The 24790-nt window shown below is 34.4% G+C and overlaps 2 protein-coding genes across 2 annotated transcripts; one reads left to right on the top strand and one right to left on the bottom strand.

Annotated features, from left to right (window-relative positions):
* The first annotated feature begins 41 nt into the window (after positions 1-41).
* Positions 42-18518, top strand: LOC106157055 (protein PTHB1). Its single transcript, XM_087005083.1, has 23 exons — positions 42-219; positions 2687-2799; positions 3066-3225; positions 3639-3703; positions 7542-7655; positions 7874-8048; positions 8506-8584; positions 8821-8908; positions 9429-9524; positions 9791-9920; positions 10218-10399; positions 11354-11430; positions 13053-13112; positions 13378-13480; positions 13757-14002; positions 14346-14441; positions 14628-14800; positions 15251-15403; positions 15631-15813; positions 16325-16520; positions 16772-17047; positions 17290-17440; positions 17762-18518. Exons 2-22 carry the CDS (start codon positions 2688-2690, stop codon positions 17427-17429), a joined length of 2904 nt encoding a protein of 967 aa, XP_086861209.1. The 5' UTR covers positions 42-219; position 2687; the 3' UTR covers positions 17430-17440; positions 17762-18518.
* A 590-nt stretch (positions 18519-19108) lies between these two features.
* LOC106157018 (kelch-like protein 10) lies at positions 19109-24235 on the bottom strand. The gene is made up of 8 exons (XM_013532481.2): positions 24078-24235; positions 22856-23827; positions 22554-22701; positions 22192-22361; positions 21505-21627; positions 20832-20980; positions 20391-20482; positions 19109-20202 (listed from the first exon to the last, which is right to left on the bottom strand). The coding sequence occupies exons 1-8, from the start codon at positions 24139-24141 to the stop codon at positions 20100-20102; spliced, it is 1821 nt and encodes a 606-aa protein (XP_013387935.2). The 5' UTR covers positions 24142-24235; the 3' UTR covers positions 19109-20099.
* Positions 24236-24790: the final 555 nt, after the last annotated feature.

Genomic DNA, 24790 nt, shown 5'->3' with positions numbered 1-24790 from the left:
TAGAATAATTTTCTTGTTTTCAATTTCCGGCTGCGCATGCGTATTGCAAAATAGTTCAGCGGGAATAAAACTTGTGTAGAATATGACATTTCAATAGATCATAATACATTTGTGTTTCATTTGTTTGCAGTGAAAAGCTGTCGTAATGTCGAGATAGGGCAGTATGTAATACCAGAACACACAATGTAGTTATTGCACCAGTTTTTCATTGTTTTTAAGGTAAGGAAATAATGTTGTTTATATGTCGCCATAGAAAGATGCAAACAAATTTACTTTTCGCAGTGTTGTCTTCCAGGTCTACTCTGACAGACAGCTATTATTTGAAAATGTAAAATAGTTTTTTCAGCTTATACCTGTTCAATGTACTTAAATTTTCAACACGAAATCTGCCTGTTTGATTCCAATCATTATAATGAGTTTGTAGGTCTAATCATGTTCCAGTCTCAAAGCTTAAATTTATGTAGTCATGTCATGTGACCCAGTGTCTCTGAATAATCAAAAATTAAATTGCCTATTATATGCAGACGATCTAGTAATTATGTCGGAAAGCAGTGCAGGTTTACAAACTGCAATAAATCAACTTCAGGCCTACTGCAAAAAATGGAAGCTACTAGTGAACATCACTAAAACAAAAGTCATGATATTCAATAAATCTGGCCACAAAATCCAGAAACAAATTTTCAAGTTTGGCGATATACCTCTAGAAATCTGTAGTGAATACTGCTATTTAGGACTTGTCTTTACTCCATCCGGAAGTTTCACCAAATTCCTTGAAATACTCAAATCAAAAGGGGGGAAAGCATTTTTCAAAATCCGCAATAAATTATTCACCAGCCCAGTGCCCATTTCCATGAAACTTTTTGACTCACTCATAGCTCCCATTCTTACCTATGGCTCTGAAGTTTGGGCACCATACTTTGTCAAAAACTCAAGTAAAGACAGCTACTTCCTAATTTGTGACAAACTTTCCATTGAAACCTTACATCTCAAGGCCTGCAAAACTATCCTAGGTGTTAACCGAAAATTTCCCTCACATGCTGTCCGCGGAGAACTGGGCAGCTTCCCAATACTGACCACTGCCTACACACTGGCCCTCAAATACTGGCACAGCCTCCAATATAAAAAGCACCATGACACCACCTCCTTAGTTACTCATGCACTCCACGAAAATGAAAATTTAAACAGACTTAACACCTCAACCTGGTCAACCGGCATTAAAAATACACTGGCGCTCATTGGACGCCCTGACATTTGGGAGGACCCTTTTAAAATATCCATGACCGCACTCTCTTCCATAATAAAACCGCTTATCCAAATCTCTTATAGTTCGGCCTTTAAATCTCACCTAGCATCCCTGAACACGGAGGGTAAAAAATTACGTACCTACAGTACCTTCAAAAAAGATTTTAAAAGAGAAATATACACACAGTTAATCCACAAACCCAAATCTACATTCCTTTGCAAATTCAGGATAAGTGCCCACAATTTGGCAATTGAAAAGGGGAGACACATGAATCCTAAAATACCCATAGAGAAAAGGCTATGCACGGTGTGCAACATGGGGTCAGTTGAGGATGAGTTCCATTTTATGATGATATGCCCCTCTTATGCTCCACTAAGAGCCATATTCCTTAACCAGGTTAAAGATATACTGGGCAGTGCAGCCCCTGAGTCCATCAGTGACCTTTTTATTACTGTACTGCAATGTAATGATTTTGATATTGCAAAATGCACAACTAATTTTCTTTATGATTGTTTTAAAGCTAGGGATATGAAAATTGCATCCATGCTGAATAAAACCTAGATTAACTGATGATGCAGTTTTCATATCCCCCCAAATAATAGTTAGTTTAATATAAGGTTTAGTGTAGCCTATTCTAGTTGAATCAGTTTTTTTTTTTTTTTTTTTTTTTTTTTTTTTTTTTTTAATTATCCCTATATTGATCTTTATTGAGTAGTACATGTACTTTCCCTGCTTTAGTCTAGACATTATATAATGTATATCAAACTGTATATGGTAATCACTCTGCGGATTACTTCTTGTATTTGTATTTGATCATGCCCGGATGTAGGGCGATAGTCAATAAACTTCTGATCTGATCTGATCTGATCTGATATGAATTCTCAGAATAGTAAACAAGTGATATTGATAATATTACATCTGACATGTGGTTGATTGCATTACCATTTTCATAGTCACAGCCATCACATTAACAATGATAAATACAACTTGCTCAGCATGCTGTTGCTAATTTGGCAAGCGGAGAAAAAACTACAAATACTTTTGTTTAGATTAAAGGCCTCAATCTTGCCTGCATTATTTTCGAAAGCCAATTTATTGGTCAGCTTTTAAACATACAGTTAAAAATGCTGACATATCAATAAACTTAAATACACATGTCAGTATAGTTTTAAAACACATACCAGCTGATCATTAACTGTGACTATAAGACAAATTAGAATGTTCTGCATTAATACATCTTATTCTTAGTGCCCCATTTAGCATTAAAACATTTTGATAAAAACTTAGGAAAGTTCATCTGTCTGGGTGAATATAATTAATCTAAAATTTAAACAATTTGTCAGTATATAACTAAAAGGGATTATAGCAAGATTTTTCTTTCAAATTTTACTTCCACTTACACTTGTGAAATATGTATTGCTTTACCATTCATTTTTTCTCCAGCATGTCCCTATTCAAGGCACGGGAGTGGTGGGCCACTCTAGCAGGAGAGGATGAGGAATATGATCTTGGCTGCCTGTGTGTAGCTAATATAGATAACAGCTCAACAGGAACAGGTATGATAGTCAGATATTTAAAGAAAACAAATTTAGATCACAGTTTAGCAGAACAAAAGGTCACTTGCTGTCTGTGTGGAGTTTTTGAACAGTTAAAAGAGCACGAATCAGTAGATAAAGAATTAACAAATAATTTTCATTTTCCTGTGCCAAAATTCATCATATTTAGTAGTTGACAATAGCATTTATAAACAAGCAAAGGATATATAGATAAAGCCAGTTGATTACATATAATAATATATTCATTTGCTTTTATTACCCATTAGAAAAAATAATAGTTGGAAGTTACCATGGATCTTTACGGGTATTTAATCCACGTCCGGTGAAAGGAGAGAAAGGCTGGAGTGGATTTAAGTCAGAAGATGTGATGCTGGAAACCCACTTGCAGTACCCCATATTACAAGTAGAAGCAGGGAAGTTTGTTTCGTAAGTATTTAATTAGAAATTGTTTGTTTTATTTAGCCTTCAAGCATTACAATTTAGGATGGTTATAAATGAAGTCTTGTTAATGTAAACATTGAAAAAATATATAAAATTCATGTTTTGTAGATCTTGGTGGTTTCTAGGGTCTTCAAGAGGACAGTCAGAATTTTCATAAAACTATTCTAAAGTGTTGAAAACTGGTTTAACTTGTGAATTGACTTAAGATGATCATCAAATATTTCTTATATACTAATGGCATGATCAGTTGTATTTTTTTACAGAAGTTATTGATCACTGGAATGTGCCTATTTTGTGTTAAAATGGAGCGATAGGAATTTTTTTCTGTTAAATGCCTGTATTTTGCAAGCTTTTCAGTCTAATTTCAAGGTAGACTTATTACTGATTTTATCTTTTAGAGCATCTGATAAATTGCACTTAGCAGTTCTCCATCCTAGGAAGATTGTAGTTTACAGTATTACAGGTCAGTGAAATCTTGAACCCCATTTTTATGTACAGACACAGATGTGTCTGTACATATAGCCATCATCTGCGTCTGTCGTCGCCGTCGTCGCCGTCGTGCACTTTCACCGATAACACGATAAGTGAAGGACCGTTTTATCTTTAGGTTTGAAACCTGCAGAACTGATGAATATTCATAATACGCAGGTCGAGTTCGAAAATCAGCATGATCGGGTGACTTATAGGGAAGTTATGCTGTTTTTTCACTTTTTTCAGCATATATGCTGCACCGATAACACGATAAGTGAAAAACCATTTTACTTTTTGGCTTGAAACTTACAAAACTGATGAATATTCATAATACGCAGGTCAAGTTCGAAAATCAGCATGATCGGGCCATTTTTAGGTGAGTTATGCTGTTTTTTCACTTTTTTCAACATATATGCAACACTGATAACACAATATAAGAAAAACAGATTGGCCAATTGTCATTATACTCACAGGAGTGGTCAATCTTACTAAAACGCAGGTTGAGTTCGAAAATCAGCATAATTGGGCCATTATTTTAGAAGTTGTGCTGTTTTTTCACATTTCCTCTTGATTCAATTCTTAGGCATGTTAACAGTCTCATTATTTAATTAATAAGATACGTAAAAGTGTTTGCTTGATATTTCCTGCATCTTTACAACATTGTTAGTTGATTATGTAAAAATGATGGTAAACTTGTTATCATGTATTGTGTAATAAAGTGTCAAAAATGGAAATAAACTCATATCATTGCAGTTTGTTAGATTCAATCATCCACTATGTTCAGAATCTCAGAATGGAGGGAATTGGACATTTAACACTGTTCTATTGATATTTTTCCCATCTCATCAATTTTCTTAGTTGATCATATAAAAATGGCAGTAAACTGTTTATTTTGTTTTATGTTAAAAAAGTGTTAAAAATGGAAATAAACCCATTTCAGAACAGTGCTGCTTTGTTTACATTTTGGCATTTTCAAGATGTGACTTTGAAGTTCCATGGGCCTGAAGACCTTTGCTAGTCACATTTTCTGAATATCCGTGATACTAATATTTCATAATTAAAAATTGATGGTCATTATGCTGTTAAACATTATGTAATATTGCATCAAAATTTCAAGAAACCCCTATTTTGAGCACTGCTCCCATGATGACCATTTAAGGAAAATCATGTCACTTACTGTTCTCAAACTTACAGGAAAGAAACATGGGGCTAAAATACAGCTTCAGCAGGAAATGCAGTCTGTTTGGTAATTTTTTCTGGCAGTAAACAGTTTTTTGTGAAAATTTAATTTTTCACATATTGGCAATTTCAGGGTGTGACTTTGAAGTTCCATGATCCTGAAGACCTTTGCTTGTCACGTTTTCTAAATGTCCATGTAACTAATATTCTATTATTAAAAATTGATGGTCATTATGCTGTTAAACATTGTGTAATAGTGCATCAAAATTTGTAGAAACCCCTATTTTGGGCACTGCTCCCATGATGACCATTCAAGGAAAATCATGTCACTTACTGTTCTCAAACTTACAGGAAAGAAACATGGGTCTAAAATACAGCTTCAGTAGGCAATGCAGTCTGTTTGGTAATTTTTTCTGGCAATTAAATGTTTTTTGTGAAAATTTAATTTTTCACTTATTGGCATTTTCAAGGTGTGACTTTGAAGTTCCATGATCCTGAAGACCTTTGCTTGTCACGTTTTCTGAATGTCTATGTTACTAATATTCTATTATTAAAAATTGATCGTCATTATGCTGTTAAGCATTATGTAATGTTGCATCAAAATAGAAGAAAACACAATTTTTGGTGCTGCTGCCATGATGACCATTATGGGAAAACTGTGTTACTTATGACTGTCAAACCTTTAAAAAAGAAACACTGGACTAAAATGCAGCATGAGTTGGAAAAGCAGTCTTATTGGCTTCTTTTTCTGGAAGTTATACATTTGAGTGAAATATTTATTATCTCTTTGGCATATTCATTGTGGGACTCGTAGCTCCCATAGACATGAAGCCGAATGGTAATCAAATTTTCTACATGTCCATGCTATTTATAGTCAATAATAAAAAATTGGTGATAATTATTCTGTAATTTATTATGTAATGTTACATCAAAATTGACAACAATCTTTTTGCACTGCTACTGCAAACATTATGAAAAGAAAACTGTGTAACTTATTATCATTTTTAACTTACAAGTATGATTTTTAGGATTAGCATGCAGTTCAAATTAGAAAGCCAGGTCAATTGGGTTATCATTTATTATTGAATTTATGCAGTTTTTCTCATTCTGGCACTTTCTAAGTATAAACTTGAACTTTGATGGGCCTGAAGCCTTATGTTTTTACTTTTGTCGGTGTTACCTGTTGTGCATAATTAAAATTTGATTTGACTGTGCAGTTTAACATAATGTATTATTGCATCAGAATTGGTAGTCTCCTATTTTGTGCATTATTGTTTTGTGCTTTTCTTAAGATGTGACTTATGGGCCTGAAAGACCTTTGAGAGGGTCAGTCTATAAATTTTCCTTGGGTATCACTTAGCTTGGGTATCACTTAGCTAAGTCATTTGCCTAATTAATAGGCCATTAAATGAGATTACATAAAGCACACTTGTTGATATTTCCCTGTAAACTCCCAAAGGTTAAGCTCTCTGCTAGATTAATAATAGTGAAGCAGTGATAATTATGCAGGTAAATTATGTAGGTAATTATATATATATATATATATATATATATATATATATCAAACTCGAAGATTAAAAGTTTGAATAGCAGCTTCATTGGAATTATATTTATCTCGGGCTCTGCCAGGGAGGTTATATTTTCACCCCTGTTTGTCTGTCATCAACATAACTCAAAAGTTATGGGCCGATTTTGCTGAACTTTTCAGGAACTGTCAGAAGTGGGCCAAAGAGGACAATGATTAGTTTTTGGTGGTGGTCTAGCTCAACAATCAATCAATAATCAATAATAATTAACAATTGCTGCCTTGGCAGAGGTCTGCACTCTCGGAGTGCTTTTCTAGTTTTGTTATGTTTTCCTTTATAATTTTTTCTCAAACACTTGCATTTGTGACTTTTAACTCTCATCCGCCTGAGGCTCTGCACATTTTTTGTATTTCCACATAAGCAGTTGTATTGTTTTTTATGTCTTTAAATATTATGTGATATTATTTTATGCACTGTCATCATTTTTTAAATATTGAGACTTTCATCATGTGACTTTGGTCTTTCATGGTCCTGAAATTGTAATCTTATTGAAGGGGTGGATTGAGACCATTTTCTCGGTCTTCTGGAAGACAGTCAGGTTATTAAGTTTATATTGACTGGTATCTTTTTTTTCTGTTGGAAGACCATCAAAATGGAGGGTGGATCAACATAGATACTTTGGAATACTGTCAGAAAATATCTCAGGGTCCGCTCCTGTTATTGACCATGTTACCTGTTGTGCATGATTAAAATTCAGTGTTGACTGACAGTGCTATTATAAGCATTATTTATTATTGCATCAAAATTGACAAAATGACCTTTTTTGCATCTTTATTTTCTGTTTTTTGTCTGTACATTTGACAGCTTTGCTGCCTTGTTTATCTATATTTTCTTTCCTTTTTCCTAATCCACTCTTTCTTTTCTTGAACTTGTTTCTCTCCCTTTATCCATGTTGTACTAAATAGTATATCTTTTCTTATTTCTCTTCTCATTTTACTTATGGTTGTATGCCACAGTGCATAAGTGCAGAATAAGGTAAAGGATACTGTTATTTAAACATAATTGTCTATTAGTGTTTGTGATAGTTTGCAATATTATCGATATTCTGGTTTTTGTCATTATTAGCTGTATCTGGGGCTGTTGAACACGGCCATTACTGTCAGCTGAACTTGATGTATGAGCACAGTCTGCAGCGCACCTCATACAACATGTGTTATGGTCCATTTGGAGGAGTCAAAGGTAAGATAGGACTATAAATTACTGACAAGATGATAATGGTTATTAAATGGTACCCTTATTCAAATAAAAAGTCATTGAATTATGTAATGAAAATTGATTACGATCATACAGTTAAGATTTTTTTTTTCAAATAATAATGTTTTTCAACCATCAATCAAAGATAATTATGAAATTACTATAAAGATTTTTTTCAAAGGACATTCCTTTTTCTCTTGCAGGCCGAGACTTTCTGTGTGTTCAGTCTATGGATGGCACACTCTCTGTATTTGAGCAGGATTGTTTTGCATTCAGTCGCTTTCTTCCTGGGGCTCTATTACCAGGACCAATGAAATATGTTGCTGTAACAGACAGCTTTGTCACTGTGTCCTCCAGTAGGCAGGTGGAAAGCTATAAGTGAGTGCTTTCATTACTTTTGTGTCAGTAGTATACCTTAATGAATAAGGACCATATGTCTCCTTGCCAAAGCACTGAGCATTTGGCAGTTAGAACAAGATTTGAAAACAAGGTCACGGTAGTGCTGTCTATTCTATTTAAATGATGTTAATATTATTGTCTCCTATGCACAAATATAACTTGTTTACACACCAGGGAGGTGTGATTGTTTGAGCATAAGGACAATGTGTAAACTGTCAGGCTGCTGGAACATGTTAAGGGTTGAGTGTGTCAGGCTATTGATTTGTGTCTGCATTTAATTTTACCTTTCTTTACGTAATTTGCTTGGCCATAGAAATTGGTATTCAATGTTGCAGACTTATTTTGTGAAAATTTCATTAATATGTCATAATAGTTTTCATTTATGATTGTTATGAGTCTGCATGAGATATTCTCATTTTATTTTTCATCTCTGTAGATACCAGGTGCTAGCAGTGGCCACAGATTCCGCAACAAAAGAAGAGTCACAAAGCATAAAAACAGGGAAAAAAGTTGCAGTGAGCTTATTTTCTTTCTCTTTCTCTAACAGTGCTATATCTCAATACACAAGTACAAGTATTATGTGCTTGCTTTCTTTGCCCATGCTCTGTATATATATATATATATTCCATTTCTCTTTTTAATATCAAACTACCTGCCTTTATTTCTCTTAGTAGTGTCATTAATAGATTAAAGGTCTAATTCAAACCTTCAGAAGTAATGAGTGTATTTTATAATGTCCATTTCTCTTCAGGTTGACTGGACATATAATATGGGAGAACAAGCCCTTGACATATATGTGACTGCATTTCCTAATATATCAACAGCCATCATGATTTTAGGTATGGGCTTCTCATATCTTTCTCAGACAAAAACATGTCCATGGTTTTGCTCTTGTTGTGTTTCCATTAGAAGCCGAAATATTGTGTTTTACGTATTGTATCATATAATAAATCCTATTAATATGTAGGATTTTCTAAGCTGACAAGTTTGAGAGTTATATAGTAGTTGTATGGACATTATATGTCTTGTTTATGCTAGGGAAATACTTCTGAATGTAACCCTCTGCCATGGAGCCTTGAGACCTTCTTATAATAGCTCCTGATAAAAATTACTCTGATTGGAAAGCTATTTATGTCTCTGCCTTTATCTTAACCTTTATTTTAAGTGATTTGTTTGGGCATGCAATTGGTTGTTGCAAACCATATTCAAACATTTGGTTGCCTTAGCATCACAAGATGCACCATATGAGGGGAATATGGCTGTTCAGCCATCGTTTCATAGGTTAAAAGTTGTAGTAACTATAGATATGTAGCCTTATTAACATGGGATGTTATAGTGCTATGATTATTCCAATTGCAGGGGAAAGAAACTTATTCTGTCTGACAGAAGGTGGAAAACTAAAGTTTATGAAGAAATTTGACTACAGTCCAAGTTGTTTTCTACCTTACAGTTCTGGTGAGTCCATCTGGGACTGTTATTTCCAGATATTTTGAAAATGATTTTAATTTTCATGTGAATGTTCATTAATAAGAAATATGAAAAAAATTAAGATTATTAACCACATTTGTTGGTTATTTTATGCATAAATAATATCAATTACTAAAAAATATAAAATTATGACAATTCAACAAGATTCACTATTCAGTTGTTTATGTATATCAGCAGAAATTAAATGCCAGTTAAATATTATATTAAGAGATTAAATGGTATAATCTTTCCAGTGTCAGAGGGCACCATTAACTACATGGTAGCTACCCACACTAATACGCTACTTGTGTACCAAGACGTGACATTAAAGTGGGCAGCACAGCTTCAACATTTACCTGTGCAGCTGAAAAGAGGAAACTTTCAGTGAGTATTATTCTGTACTTAATAACCATAATTTGATATCTTATGCATTTATTTCTTTTTTACTATTTTTATTGTTTTAATTTTGGTATTTTGAATTTCAAATTATTAAGCCAGGTTTTGCTGTTTGCAGTAAGTATTGAATCAGATGTGGAAAAGTGTTTTAATAAAGTGAGTAACCCAAGTCTCTTATGATATTGTGAATTTTCATTTGAAAACATTTTAAAAATTTTAAAAATGCAATTTTGTTTTTCTTAATTTTTCTCTCTTGTCACTTATTAAATAACAATTTCATTTTAGGGATTTGAAGGGTGTGATAGTGACCCTAGATGAGTATGGCCACATAGACTGTAGCTATCTAGGTACAGACCCAGCTTTATTTGTCACCCAGCAGTCAGAGGCCAGAGAAATCAATTATGCTGACCAGGACCAAGAAATGCAACAGCTGCAGAAAATTATCAAGGAGCAGTCTGCAAAAACCAGTAATTAGTTTTATTCCTTTTTCTGAGAGTAATTTATGTACTCATTGATAAGCAAAATGATGAACATAAATTCCCATTAATGTATATACCACTGTGCAATTATAAAAATGTAATTTGTGTATCCAGCACTTTGTGCTTACTGTCAGTGGTATATGAAAATGGTACTTCTGAAATTATTTATGCTATTATTATTTTGACAGTTTACATATATTTACAGTCATTGCAATTTATACATGTGCTCCAATACTGTACCATTTTGACATTTTTGTCCTTCAATTTTACTTGTGCTCTGCAGAGGAGAAATTTGGTATAACTATTTCTTGTATATCTTTTTCTGATACCTTTTCTGAGAGTTATTGATATTTCCTTATGTACATGCAAAGTGTGTCTTTACATTTAGCCATCACCTACTTCTGTCAACACTGTTGCCATGCACTATTCAGTCCAATGCATACAATTTTCTTAAATTCACAGGATATTTGTCAATATTTCATCTGATACTTTGGAACATTTAAGCAGTTCTGTTACTGGTATTATTGTTCTGTACATTGGACAGTATTGCTGCCTTCTCTTTATTCAAGAATTTTTCTCTCTTTTAATATTTTAATTGTGTTACCAGTGAGAGTTATTTGTGCAGACAGTTGACTTGATTTGGTTTTTAAGTTTGCATTGATTTACAGACACTGCTTCAAAATATAGGATAACCATATTTTGTCATGGTTTTTTCAGTCTATTTATGCTTAGTAGACCAAAAATTCATGTGCTATTTTTTATTCCATTCAAATTTTTATTAGAAAATGTACAAATTTGCATATACATAACACCAACATGCTCACACGTATTAATTAACATGTAATACAATAAAGAAATTATTAATTTAATTATGTCATTGGTTTCTGGTATGTTTCTTTTGATGCACAGATATTTGAGCTTGCATGTATTGTCTGTTTTTAGGTTTGTTGCCAGCCCTTAGTTCAGATGATGATGTTACCCTACAAGTACACGTTCCAGATCAGTTGGATTCAATTTCTGTAAGTGTTTGAAAAAACATTAATGGTCCCTGAAAGCCTCCTCATAACCAATGTTAACCTGCAGATGCATGGATGTAAAATCGAATGTTCTTGCCCTTAAATTTGCTGAGAAAAAAAAAAGATTTAAAATGAATCAAAATTTACCGGAATTTTTCCTCAGACTATCAGAATTACATGAAGAAAAATGTAATATTTTATGTTGAATTTAAATTACACCAAATACTTCTGTAAAAATATCATTTTATGCATGCAAAACATGTAACCAGTAACACAGCCCTTGTTTGTTATTGTACACCTGATAGCAAGCAGTGGGTTTGGAATTTCCCACCTATGAAACATATCATGTCAGATCTAGAGAGGAAGTAGATTTTGCTACTAATTCCATACTAAGGTTCAGTGACCACTATGTAAGTGATGCATGGTGTCTCAAGTGGTCTGAATTTTGATGTTTGGTTTGTTGGTTGGTTGTTAAAGAAGTAAAATGAAACAGTAAAGTTGTTACATGTAAGTTGTGTGGTCTCATTCTTTGTCGTGTTGAATAGTCATCTATCCAATTGACGTCATGGGCACGGCTACACATGGTGTTTGCTTTTCCTTGGGCGTGGATGTGTAGTTGTTTGGGGATGTAACATCGACAAGATTTTGTCAAACCACAAAGTGTATCTGTCTAGTTTATGTGTCTCTCTTATCTACCCCCATAAACTTTGAGGGGGAAATACTAAGTGTGTGTAAATGTTTGTGACCTTTTTCTTTCACAACAAATCATTATAGGAGCACTTAATTTGCGATTTAACCTCATTTCAACAATGTGTAAATAAAACTAAAATGTATACAAGTTTGGTTATTATGTTGAAAAGATGTTACAGCTGTACAGCAAAGATTTTGTGCAAAATTCTCTCAGTATTTGTTCATTAATATAATTACCGTTGGACAACTGTTAATGTGCTTAATGTGCACTTACTGATTAAACCAATAAGTCCCCACTTCAGCAGCATAAAAATATAGTCCATAAGTGTATAGTGATTTGAAGTGATGTTGGTTTTAAAGGTGTGTTATGGTCTAATTAGGTGCTTGGAGTTTGTTGCCATTTGTTTTGGAAATGAGTCTGCATGAAATAGTGTTATAGGCTAAGAAACTATTTACAGAACATTGTAAATACAACTAAAAAAAGCACTCAGAGAGCGCAGACCTCTGCCAAGGCAGCAAAGTCTCCATCCAATGCCGTTTCACCCCTAAATTTAGGATATTTTTGATTATTGATTGATTGATTATTGATCCGGATCACCACCAAAAACTAATCATCTGTTTCTTGGTCAACTTCTGACAGTATTTGAAAATTTCATCAAAATCGGTCCATAACCTAGTTTTTTGGTTATTGATTGATTATTGATCTGGATCACCACCAAAAATTAATCATCTCTTCCTTGGCCCACTTCTGACAGTTCCTGAAAATTTCATCAAAATCGGTCCATAACTTTTTGAGTTATGTTGATGACAGACAGACAGACAAACAGGGGTGAAAACATAACCTCCTTGGCGGAGGTAATAAATACAGTCAGTTTGGGTTGCTTTTTGTAGATAGTTTGATATTCCTATATTTGTCTTTTCATTTTATTTTTCAGCAAGCTCAAGGTGTAGAGATCTCAGATAGTGAAGGAACCATTCCATCTATTACAGTTAAGGTAAGCTAGATTGGCTTAATTTCCTATGACTTTGTTTTCATAAAATAAGTATTTATTTATCTAATTTTCTGTTCCTCAACATAGTTGCATTGATAATAAAAAGACATTATATTTACAGACTTATTAGTTTAAATAAGTATGTGTAGGAACATTTTATTTCACTCTCTACTCTCATCCCCTCTACACCCTGCCAAAAAAATGAATAAATAAAAAGGAGAAAGGAGCAGAGAAAACAAGGCATTTAAATATGTTTCTGCATTCACAGGTCAGCATTAAGGCAAAGACAGCAGTTCAAAATGTACGGTTTTCTGTCCATACTGCACTTCCTCTGGCAGCAAGTCAAACACAATACCAGTTCTCAACACTAGGTAAGATACAGGATACTCTGTCCTGTCACATTGCCATGTATTGCGTTATTATTAGTTCTTATTTAATACTGAGAACATTAGCTTTAACATAGTTGTGTTATTGCACAGTACTGATCTGATAGTTGATGGGATATCTGAAACCAAAAATTTCTTTAAGACTTTAGAATGCATAACTAATACATGCTACTCCCTTAAGTAAGTAAACTAATGATATTAATTTGTCCTTTATTTTTTATTATTTTTTTTTTATTTTTTATTTATTTATTTTTTTTTTAGATTCCAATAGACCAGGGGAAGTGCTAATTTCATTCTTTTTAAAGAATGACTTTATGCCATCAGATCTTAGTGCCGAAATTACTGCCACCTATCAGAATGCTGCAGGGGCTCCAAGAGTAGCACAAGCCCTGATCCCACTACCCATTAAACTTGTTATTCACCCATGCCTTCCCGTGAAGATGGCCACACACAAAGTCACAATAGATACAAATAAACCACCAGTTAGTCTCAATGACATTTTCCCAGGTAAGTTGTGAAGTGTAATCATACAGACTTGGTTATTTTCAGTTTGAAATTGTATTCAATTGAGTTTCAACTTGAAGTGAAATTCCTTTCATGAAATGAGATATAATTGAAAGTTATTACTTTTTTTTCCCCTAGGTATAGAATAAAATATTCTGTTAAACTTAAAAAGCAATTTATTTATGATACAAAAAAAAACGTTATAGACCTCTGTTTTGTTGTTTTTGTGAACATCACTTCTGGGATTTTTTGTACAAAATAAAGAGTTAATGTCTTAGGGAAATTTGTAAAATGTTAGATTCATGATATTTCATGTAATTATGTTTGATTTTTACCATTTTGATAGATCTCCTTGGAGAGAATGCAGGAGGCCCTGGCAATGCTCTGGGATTTCAGTTTTATGGTGGTGTAGTGGTCACAATGTTAGCATCCAAAACATCACGTAAGGAATTTTATTCTATCTTTTGTGATATATAACTGATTTGGGAGTCACAAAAATGTATTGACAATTTATTTAAAAAATGATAGTATATAACCTGAAAAAATTGAAATACTGTTATTATGGGATTTTTTGTTTATGAATTATCATCACTATCTGTGTATCAAGTTGCCTCAATTTTTGTTTTAGAGCGCTACCGACTACAAAGTGATGTCTTTCAAGCCATGTGGATTATGACAAATGAATTAGTAAAGAGACTAGAAAAGTATTTCATGGCCCGTCGTGCTACAGACTTTCAGTGCTCCTTCTCGGGAACCATGCCTCTTGCAGAATACTTTGATGTGGTTGATCACCATTTTGAAGTAAGTAGAAAAAAAGTGTACATCTGTAAATTATGGTGTCTTCTTTAAACTTTGCTAATCTGCACCTTAGAACATTTTTGTCTAGTTAGTCATGGTGTCTCTGGCCACTGGGTGTGGTCATTCCTAAAGTCTTTTTAACTCACAGGATATAATGTATTTAAGCTACATCATGTGAAGAACAATCAACTTAGAATAATATCGGTATCTTCATTTGCTTTTATGGCATAATCCATTACAGATTTTTCATGCTTGATGGAACATCTTTTTTGTCAGAAAAGTCATTTTTAGTGGCACACAATGAGACACTTTTAAGATGTAAGAATTACAGAAAGTGAGAGATCATAAGAATGGAATTTCAGTTCTATTTCAAAATTATGTTACTCTTGCTTTATTATTATTATTATTATTATTATTATTATTATTATTATTATTATTATTATTCCACTCCAGGTAAGGTTAAAAGATCTCCAAATGAAAGAAGTATTGGGACAGAGAGCAGCACAGTTTCGAGCAATTCAGAGACGCCTTCTGACCAAGTTTAAGGACAAGACACCATCCCCTCTTGCTAACTTAGACACTCTGTTGGATGGCACATATAGACAGGTAACCCACCCTTGGGATTGTTACAATACAGCAGCTGTTTGATCTTCTATGACATATGGTCATTTGGACTTTGAGAGAAGTCTTTTTTTTTTTTTGCTAGAATTGCCACCAAGTAGTTAAATTTACAATAGAATCACGCTAAAGCCTTATTGACAGTTATGATGCAAACTACACCACACATGATGTTTCCATAACATTCTCTGTGACATGTCTTATATATATTCTAGATCTTAGCATTAGGGGAGGCAGTGGAGGAAAACAAGCATCTGTTAGCCAAAGTAGCCAGTCACCTGAGCAGTGCCACACGTCTGCTCAATCTGCTGATCCGTCTGATGGGGAACATGACGGACAAGGAATTCAGAGTGCTGGAGACCAGTATATCACCCCAGGTGGAGGACAGTGGGGAGCTGGTGAGTAATGTATATGAAGAATAGAATTAGACAGATCTGCATGTGGGAGGATTAAAAAAGCAAGATTTTAGATAACTGGCCATGTCACCGTTTTCTGTTTATTTTGAATAATAATAATTCTGATGTAGAATGGTGGAACATTATCATTGGAGGATTTTTGGAATGTTTGCCTTGGTCAATTGGAAATTTAGATCACATCATTGGTGCTCACTGAAACCAAGCAAAATTGATCAGTTACATTTCCCAAATTAGTTTTGCAGATAATACATTGAAAAAGAGCACAGAAATTTTGTCAAGCAAGCTATATAATTGTACAAAAGTAGGATAATATGTAGCAACTGAAGCGATACATCAATAAATATAGGGGAAAAATATATGCTCAATATAATAAGTGAGAGATTTGAATTTTGAATAAATGTAACTGAATATACTGTTTGAAAGGAGAACTGTTTTGCAACCAGTATATGTTAGATTTGTAATTATTTCATCTATGCATTATTTTCTGTACCAGGGCTGGGAGGAGTGTGTAGATGCAGCAATAACCCACCTGCTAAGAACCTGCCTGGCTAAGAATGCCAAGGACCAGACAGTGAACCCGTCCCCCCTCACTATGCCCAGGGACACCAGCAAACTGAGGAAACACATCGGCATGCTCTGTGATAGGCTCAGCAAGGGTGCCAAACTTGCAGTCGACATACCTGAAGATGGTAAGTCAAGTTTGAGGATGTTGTAATTTTGGTGGCGATGTAAATTTTATATATGTAAAAAGATATGTATCAAAAATATACAGTTGGTTTTGTAATTGATTGATTGAGAAAGATTGGAGGAGCTTTTGTTGTATTACTATTTACCACACCCATTTTACAAGTGCTTATTGCTTCGAGAGAAACTAAAGACCATAATTAGATTTTAGACCTGGACACTCTACTTAACTCTTGCAAACCATTTTTTTTGCCAGCTTTGGGTGTGGAAGACAAACAAGACCAAAGCAAGAAGAAAAAGTCACCAAGGCCAGCAGAGGAGATCAACACCACCAATAAAGACGAGACTCCTGGGGACCTGGGTGAGGCAGAGGTCCCAGTTGGGAGCAAGTTTGGGGAGAAGAAGAGTCCCAGGAAAGAGTCTGATATTCCTCCCCTGAATGGCCCTGCTCTGTCCAATGAGAATGGTTTGCCTCCATTAAGAAAGGGCAAACTGGCTCCACTTGGAGGTCAGGGGACAGGTCTTGGAAAAGGTGAAAATTTTATGTGCTGCCAAAAAAATGTGGATGATTTTTTAAAGCTGATTTTATTTAACCATTGTAACTTTTTGCTAAATGTGCAATAACTATTGTTAAGGTTCATAACTATTGTGCCAGATTTGTTTTTGATTTTCCAGGATTAAATGACCTTTCTTTTAAAAAACACTGAAAGTCTGGTTTTTGATTTGTAATTATTGAGCCATATTTTTTAATTTTTTTAATTTTTTATTTTTCAGGATTGAATGATCTTTCTAAGAAGAAGAACATTGAAAGTCTGGTCCCTGATTTAGATGACATGGGTTCCCCTCCCAGTGATGGTTCATTGCTAGTGAATGGAAATGGAATTGATGATGAGAATGATGTTGTTGCAGTATAGACCAACACATGGTAATATGCCGTAGATATTTGTAATTTTTATTATACCAGAATGAATATTTTTAACTTTGCATTGCAAAAAGCTTTTGGAACAATCTCTGTTATTTTATTAATCTTTTTAAATGTAATATTTATTTATTTATTTATTTATTTATTTATTTATTTATTTATTTATTTATTTATAAATAAATTTATTTATTTTTATATACCAACCAATCCAGTTTCTAAATTTTAGTCAATGGCAAATGAAAATGTTAGAAAAAATTTTTTGTACATTTTTGGATTTTTTTTTCTTTCACTTGTCTGTAAGTGCTCTGTTCATTTTTTTTGCAGGTTAATGCTGTATTTCTCACTGACACATGACAGGTATTTGCAAGTTTCTGATGGAGCAGTAGTGCATAATTTTTTAATAAAATCTAAGAGGACATCAATTGCCTGTACCGTAACTGTTTTTGTATTCATGTTTATTTTATATGAAGTGCTTTTTCTATCATCAACATTCACTGTCTTTGTATTGTGCTCTCATTATCTCTAACTGTCAAGTGTGTCAGAGAACACTTTGACTAAGTAAAGACTTAAATGGTAAACCATTTGTTCTGTATGATACCCTGGTGTATCTGTAAGTGAAGATATCCAAGATAAGGACCCATTTATTTATTGCATGCAGTTGTATATAGCATATATTGATGTGGGATAATCAAAGTAGGTCGTATATCTCTGTGATACAAATATGTATGTGGAAGAAAGCAATAATAGGAGATTGAAACTATATGATTGAAATATAGGGAGTGAGAAGTCACATATTGATGGATTTGGTCCCAAATAAACAAAAAACCCATTGGTTTTGTTTGTGAACAGGTAATTTCCTGGCTGTTTAATAGACATATCAAGAAACTGGAGTATTGTAATTACAGTATTTATATCTACCTGTATATAGTGTACATTTCTGGAGCTATGTCACACATTTTAAATCTATTTGTAATCATGATAAGAGTGTGGATTTCTTTTGTTGAAAGCTGAGAACTATACTAAGCTTCTTTTGTGTTTTATTATTAAATAAATGTGCTCGCGTCCTTGTGGTCAAGATGCAGTGAATTGTCACTTCACTTAAATATTGCTTTCATTTTACCTGTGAGGGTTTAACTAAAATCTACTTAATGTAGTTTTTTCCATGGCTAGTGAACTAAGTGGAAATTATTTTCACTTTAAGATAATGCTTAACCCCTTGATGAATTTAGTGAAAGTGTAATAGCTTAAATGATAGTGTTTGGTGTGAAGAGAAAAAATTCATGCCTGAGAAGTAATGAACGGACGACTTATAATTAAAAGTGAGTATATATATATATATATTTTTTTTTTTTTTTTTTTTTTTTTTTTAGTTGATCGTGATGTGTTTATCGCAGAATTAATGAAATCCTAGTACTTGGCATTTAATATTTGGATATGTGTTCTTTATAGTTTTTTTTTTTTTAATGAATTATCGTTTTCAGTGCCTGGTAAAACATTATTTCAATTACCAGTAAGTCGATTCCAATTTGTAAAATGGTACTTGTATCACATTTCTCATTGCTTTGCTGTTTTTAGTGTAGTGATGCCAATGACATATATATTGGTTGTGCATTATTTAAATTTTCAGCTTGTTTCCAACTTTTGTTGCTTCTTATATTTTCCCGATACTAGTTATCCGGAGGTGTTTTTCTTCATCTATGTAAATCTTCTCTTCTACGTACTTGCTCATGAAAATTAATCTAAATACATGTTTAGTTGCCGTCCATACAATCACAGTTTACATTTTAATATTGGTATATCGCAGCAAGTTTGAGATTTTGTGTAAAATAAAGAAGATATCTTGTTTAAATACATGCTGTTTTGGAGATTTTTTTAATCATCCTCGAAACCTGTTACATACAATTTGAAGTAGGAGATAACATCAGTTTAGACTAAATATGATGTAACCAGTGTTGTTTCAATTAGTCCAAATCTATTTGAATTTTAGTAAACTGATATAAAACAATTATAAGAGCAGACGGATTTTTTCCCTTACGAAAATCCCCTAACTCCACTGTTGTTGTCTACGTGTACTTTCAATTATTTCACTGAAGCCCATTGTATTCGGTACTTGCTAAGTTGAATATAATTCGTAGTTCATGGTAACTTGTATGTGAAAAAATGTCAAGATGCAATTTCTATAGGATGATGAAATAACAACCTTTGAACTGAGGGATCTTCACAATTTTCAGATAAATGAACCTTCGTACTTCTGAACCAACAAACCTTTGCACAACTGAAACGCCGAAATATCCTCAAAAAGTTTTAGACTACTTCACCATTAGGATGTCAAAAAGCACACCCGAATGTGGGATTGTGTTCTGCGAAATCCTATCAATGTCCTCTGTCTGTAATTTAGGGGCGTCGAAAGTAATCTTACAATTATAACTCCCAGTGTCTACTATACGATTTAATATGTTCCCATAAATATACCTTGTTTTGCAAACAGAATTGTTAAGGGCAATCGGCACCAGTTGTATTTCTGGCACGTATCTCAAACCAACTGTTAAAATTTTGTAATCAAAGTTTTAGGTTTGATAGTGGCACTATATTTCCCCTTGTTTGTGCAACCGGTCGATAGACAAAAAAAACCGTTTCATACAAACGGACAGGCAAAATGAGATTATTTTGTTCTTTTTATAATGTAATCCTTGACGTTCGGCAAGTCTTTAACCACGGCCGCGCCAAGCGCACTTCGGTTGAGGTTCATGTCGCAAACATCGTACCTAAAACAAAATTAGACAGATATCATGAGACATCAATCATCATGAGACAAAGTTCCAAATTGTTTGTAAATGTTATGTTACATGGAAATTAAGAATAATTCAACGTGCACGGAAAGCCGATCGGGTCTTCGTGAAAAAAAAACAAATGTGTTCTGTTATTTCCAAGCAGTTTCATAAGAAAATCTTACCATTCTTCCCTCTTTCCATCGAAACATTCTACATCCTTGATTGTTGTAACGCCATTAAAACCCCCAATGACGAAAATCTTGTCGTCTGTGACCTATAGTTGAAGATCATTAAGCTGATTACAGTCAAATTTGGTAAGATAAATACATTAAAGTGGGAATTCTATATAGAAATAAAATATCGTGAAAAAGACTGATAACACCGTGGCTATGTTATGTGTTTAACAGTTTTAGCTTAATATAGCTAAAAAAAGAAATGGAAAAATCTACTGTTGGCGTTGATTACACAACAAAGTATAGAGTGAGATTTCTTATTGTAAGTTTAAACAGTTGTAACCATTTAAGAGAAGGATGTTAAAAAGAGTTTGACCACCGGATGAGATGCAACAACTCTCTTGTTAACGAAAATACTAAAAAGAAGTTGTTTTGGCTGTTATACTCCACCTCGATGGCAAAGTTGCTTCTCTGGCTATGAAGTTCGGGGACAGGTTTCCATATATTTCGGACTTGGTCGTATTTTTCCACGGTGTTCAATCGCTGTGTGCCATTGTACCCGCCAACTGCATAGATGTAGCCGTGATACATGACAACCCCTGAGAATATTCGAATGTGTAGATCGAAAAAATATTCAAGAGTATATAAATATCATATCCGATAAATGTAATTCACAATAGTAAATTAACTGATTCAATCTTTAATAGTTACAAAATACATTTTGAATTAAGTTTAATCCTAAGCACATTTCCTTTTTGACATTTTAGAATAATAACAGAAATATACATAAACATATTATGTGGTATAGAAATTGAATGCTTGAATTAATTCAAATGAAGAGTTTGACAATTGACCCATCCAGTAACATGCAAACAGCTCAAACATTTAATTAGGCTCTATTCCCATAGATTTTAGATCGATCTATCCCCGCGGGGAGTCTCACTAGATTACTTTCAGATAATCCGACTTAAATGTCCGTCCCGCCTACTACAAACTGTAAGAGGGTAATTAACTTTCGTGTCCGCCCGGCTGACAGCTATTTAGCGTGAACCCCCAGGGAGTTAGGTCGATCTAAAGTAGGTCGATCTAATCTATGGAAATGGGGTGTAAGACAACCGCTTACCAACGCCACTTCTTGGACTTGACATTGGCGCTATATATGTCCATTGGTCAGTTTGAGGGTTGTAATACTCGCCAGTGTCCAGGCAATCATAGCCATTGAAGCCGCCAATACAGTACACAAAGTCTGGAATGTAAATAAAGTCAGATAAATCCTAACCGTTGAAGAAGAAGTAAGACCGGGTTGAGTTCCCATACCTAGATCGATCTAACAGGATCGACCTATCTCCGAGGGGTTTCTCGCTAAATTGCTTTCAGCTTAACCGGCTAAGATGTCTGACACACCTACTGAAGCTGCTAAACGATAGTTAATTACCCCCTAGCAGTTTCAGTAGGCGTGACAGACATCTAAGCTGCTTTCGTTGATTGCAATTTAGAAAGAATCCCCTAGGTGATTGATCGATCCACAGTCGTATTGGCGAATTCATCATTCTGAGCTACATGGTGAACAAAATTGTTCTGTAGGGGGAAATCACAATTCTATTTTACGAATACAATCTCAGGAGGAAATTAGTCTCTGAAACAAATACGTCAAAAGTAATGGTGGGTCTTATTGCATAGTATGTAGTTAGATTGCTTGTGTTTAGACATTATAGAGTCTCTTTCTATCTTTATTCTTGAAAGATTCTTATGTTCAAGCGTACCAGGCGAGAGAGAAAGACGGAGATAAGAAATGCAAGATAAACTTTACCTCTTAACGCACAGGCGGCTGCGTCACTTCTTGCATTATGCATTGCCGCAATCTGGCTCCACTGGTTAGTGTCGGGGTTATATCTTTCGGCACTTGGTAGGCGAGCATGCCCATTATAGCCTCCCATGGCATAAATTTTGTCATTATGCACAGTAACGTTGACATAGCATCTAGATAAAATAGACATAAAAGGCAGTTATTCAACACGCGACCAAAAGCCTACATGTATTTTAATTTTTTAAAGATCTACGCCAATCGCCATCTATGCCAATACAACTAGAGTGATGTTAGTTTAAACGTAATGCACTTTCTTATCATATTTATCATATCGTATCTGTAGCCTGGTGTATGGAGTAGATTACCTTTTATGGTGCATAGGAGCTATAACGGACCATTTCTTTCGTGCTGGATCAAAACTTCTCACTTGATTGTAATGTTCAACTCCATCAAATCCTCCAATGACGTAAATTTGACCTCTCAGTGATACGCAACCGTGATAGGCTGTCGCAACTGACACAAAAAAGTAAAAATAAAAAATAAACCCGAGGATTTCTTCAAATTTCAACGCTACTATATCTCACCAGCTACAAGTTTTTCTTTACTATGCTTCATGTACCGATTTATAAACATGAATGGATGTGTATTCACGCGTTTTCAAGTTTACCTTTGTCTTCATATGTAGTGGATAATGGGATCCAGCGATCAGCTTTTGCGTCGTAAGTTTCGATGAATCTGGAAGCATTCCCTTCGGTCCATCCTCCGATAACAAACAATACGTCCACTGGGATGCGGGGGCGTGTGAGGGGGTGGGTAAAGTCGGCGTTACTATACATCCCAATATCAAGAGTCTCCAGTAGTTTTTGCGCTTCGGCCAAAAGAGGAGCACATTTGGGTTCTGCTTTGACGAATTCATTTTCCTTTATTTGGGTGTCAAAATATTCGAAATTTAGCCATCCGAGTCGGACACATCGAAGCAGGTCAAGTATGTGCCTTTTGCGACTTTCCGGGTTGTGTGAAATCCAACGGATAGCAGCCTCAAATGTAGTTTCTTCGTTTGTCGCATTAAGATGCTCTGAGCAGAGTACACTGAGTACTTCCTCTACGGACAGTTGAACAAATTCTTGGCTGTAAGTGGCCACCTCCGTGAAATGCTTCAACAGAAATCGACATGCTGCGCGTTCGAGACTGGTACAGAAATGATGTTTGGCTAGCATCCAAATACCAATGCAATTCTCAACTGATAAGTTTTGTCTCAAAAAGTTGACGCATAAACGAAGTAGACCAAATACATGGAACTGGTCGGCAACTGGCAGTAATAATTCAATGTTTTCAGGGGTAATTTCAGCTTCTTCAGTGTAGGCATAATTAATGATGATTTCCATGATATCCGGCTCTATTCCTTCGATTATGTGATACTCAATCTGAGCAGAGCTATTGAAATATGGACTCAGCTGATTGGTAAACAAAGCTTTGAAATATGTACTGCAAGCAGCCATGATGACCCGATGGACTGGAAATTCTCTTTTATCCACAATGAGTATTGCGTCACATAATTTTGAATGTTTTCTCAGTTCGTTATATATTTTGCAACTATTGCTCCAGTCGCCTGCATAATTACGCTGGATCCAAATATCACCTAAGACCCAAGCATTGCCGTATTAGTTAGTTAGTTAGTAGAAATTTTCGAAATTCATGTATGATGCAGGGTAATATATACAAACTTATCCTTTCTGTCATTAAACATCTTGAAATTACATGCCTCTATTTTATCATTAGTAAAGAGAGCATAGAAAACTATACATAAGATTATCTTTAAACTCTCAACGAAAACGTATTAAAATTTGTATCGCGTAACACGAAAACTGATTCACCATGCTTTTACTTACCAACCGGTCTACTTTCAGATAATTTTGCATAGGTGCGGTGTTCAAAATGGTCATCTTCGCCCATGCCTCAGTAAACCGTAAATTATGCCAGGCAAATTTCAATTTTCTTTTTTTTAACGAAACATTTTTTATACGAAATAGCCTTGATAGTTAGTTTCCACGGAGCAGAGGTGACGTCATAGTGTATCAAATTTGACGTCACAGTACTGAAGTACATGACAGCAACACGACGTCATCTTTGTTGTATATTTGAATCACACACTGACAGACAAATTTTTTATTTAAATGATCTTACGCGGATTTAAAGTGGGGGGGGGGGGGGTTGAGGAGCCTCGTCCTCATCAATCCATACAAGGGAACAAAAGACGAATGCCTGCAGAAACATGTTTCATGTAGTCAGTGCCAAAAGTTTCCATTGATTTACCTTCATAATGACGTTAAACGCGTGCATGTTTTCAATTTTGTTTTTAGGGTTTTAATCACTAGGGAAACGAATCATGTCAAAACCGACTTATTTTGTCATTGTTATTCTATTTATAATTGTCACATATGGGTGAAATAGGGGACAGGGTTAAATTGCTATTAATGCTATATATAACATACAGCTTTGTATGTAAAATAGGCTCTAAAACAAATTAACAATATTGGCCAATTGATTGACAGGAAACAAAGTTCAAAACGCAGGAAGATATGTGATTTCAACTCAAAATCAA

Source organism: Lingula anatina, chromosome 2 (genome assembly GCF_051362555.1).
Source record: "Lingula anatina isolate TDL-2025a chromosome 2, LinAna3.0, whole genome shotgun sequence".
NCBI lineage: Eukaryota > Metazoa > Brachiopoda > Lingulata > Lingulida > Lingulidae > Lingula > Lingula anatina.
This window is presented reverse-complemented; position numbering and strand designations above follow the sequence as displayed.

Coding starts and splice junctions, on each gene's coding strand:
- LOC106157018 (XM_013532481.2), bottom strand. CDS start 24,141: ATGGGCGAAGATGACCATTTTGAACACCGCACCTATGCAAAATTATCT. Junction 23,828..24,077: donor ATCTGAAAGTAGACCGGTTG/GTAAGTAAAAGC, acceptor CTTGGGTCTTAG/GTGATATTTGGATCCAGCGT. Junction 22,362..22,553: donor GCTCCTATGCACCATAAAAG/GTAATCTACTCC, acceptor TATTTTATCTAG/ATGCTATGTCAACGTTACTG.
- LOC106157055 (XM_087005083.1), top strand. CDS start 2,688: ATGTCCCTATTCAAGGCACGGGAGTGGTGGGCCACTCTAGCAGGAGAG. Junction 14,801..15,250: donor TGGTTGATCACCATTTTGAA/GTAAGTAGAAAA, acceptor ATTCCACTCCAG/GTAAGGTTAAAAGATCTCCA. Junction 15,404..15,630: donor TGGATGGCACATATAGACAG/GTAACCCACCCT, acceptor TATATATTCTAG/ATCTTAGCATTAGGGGAGGC.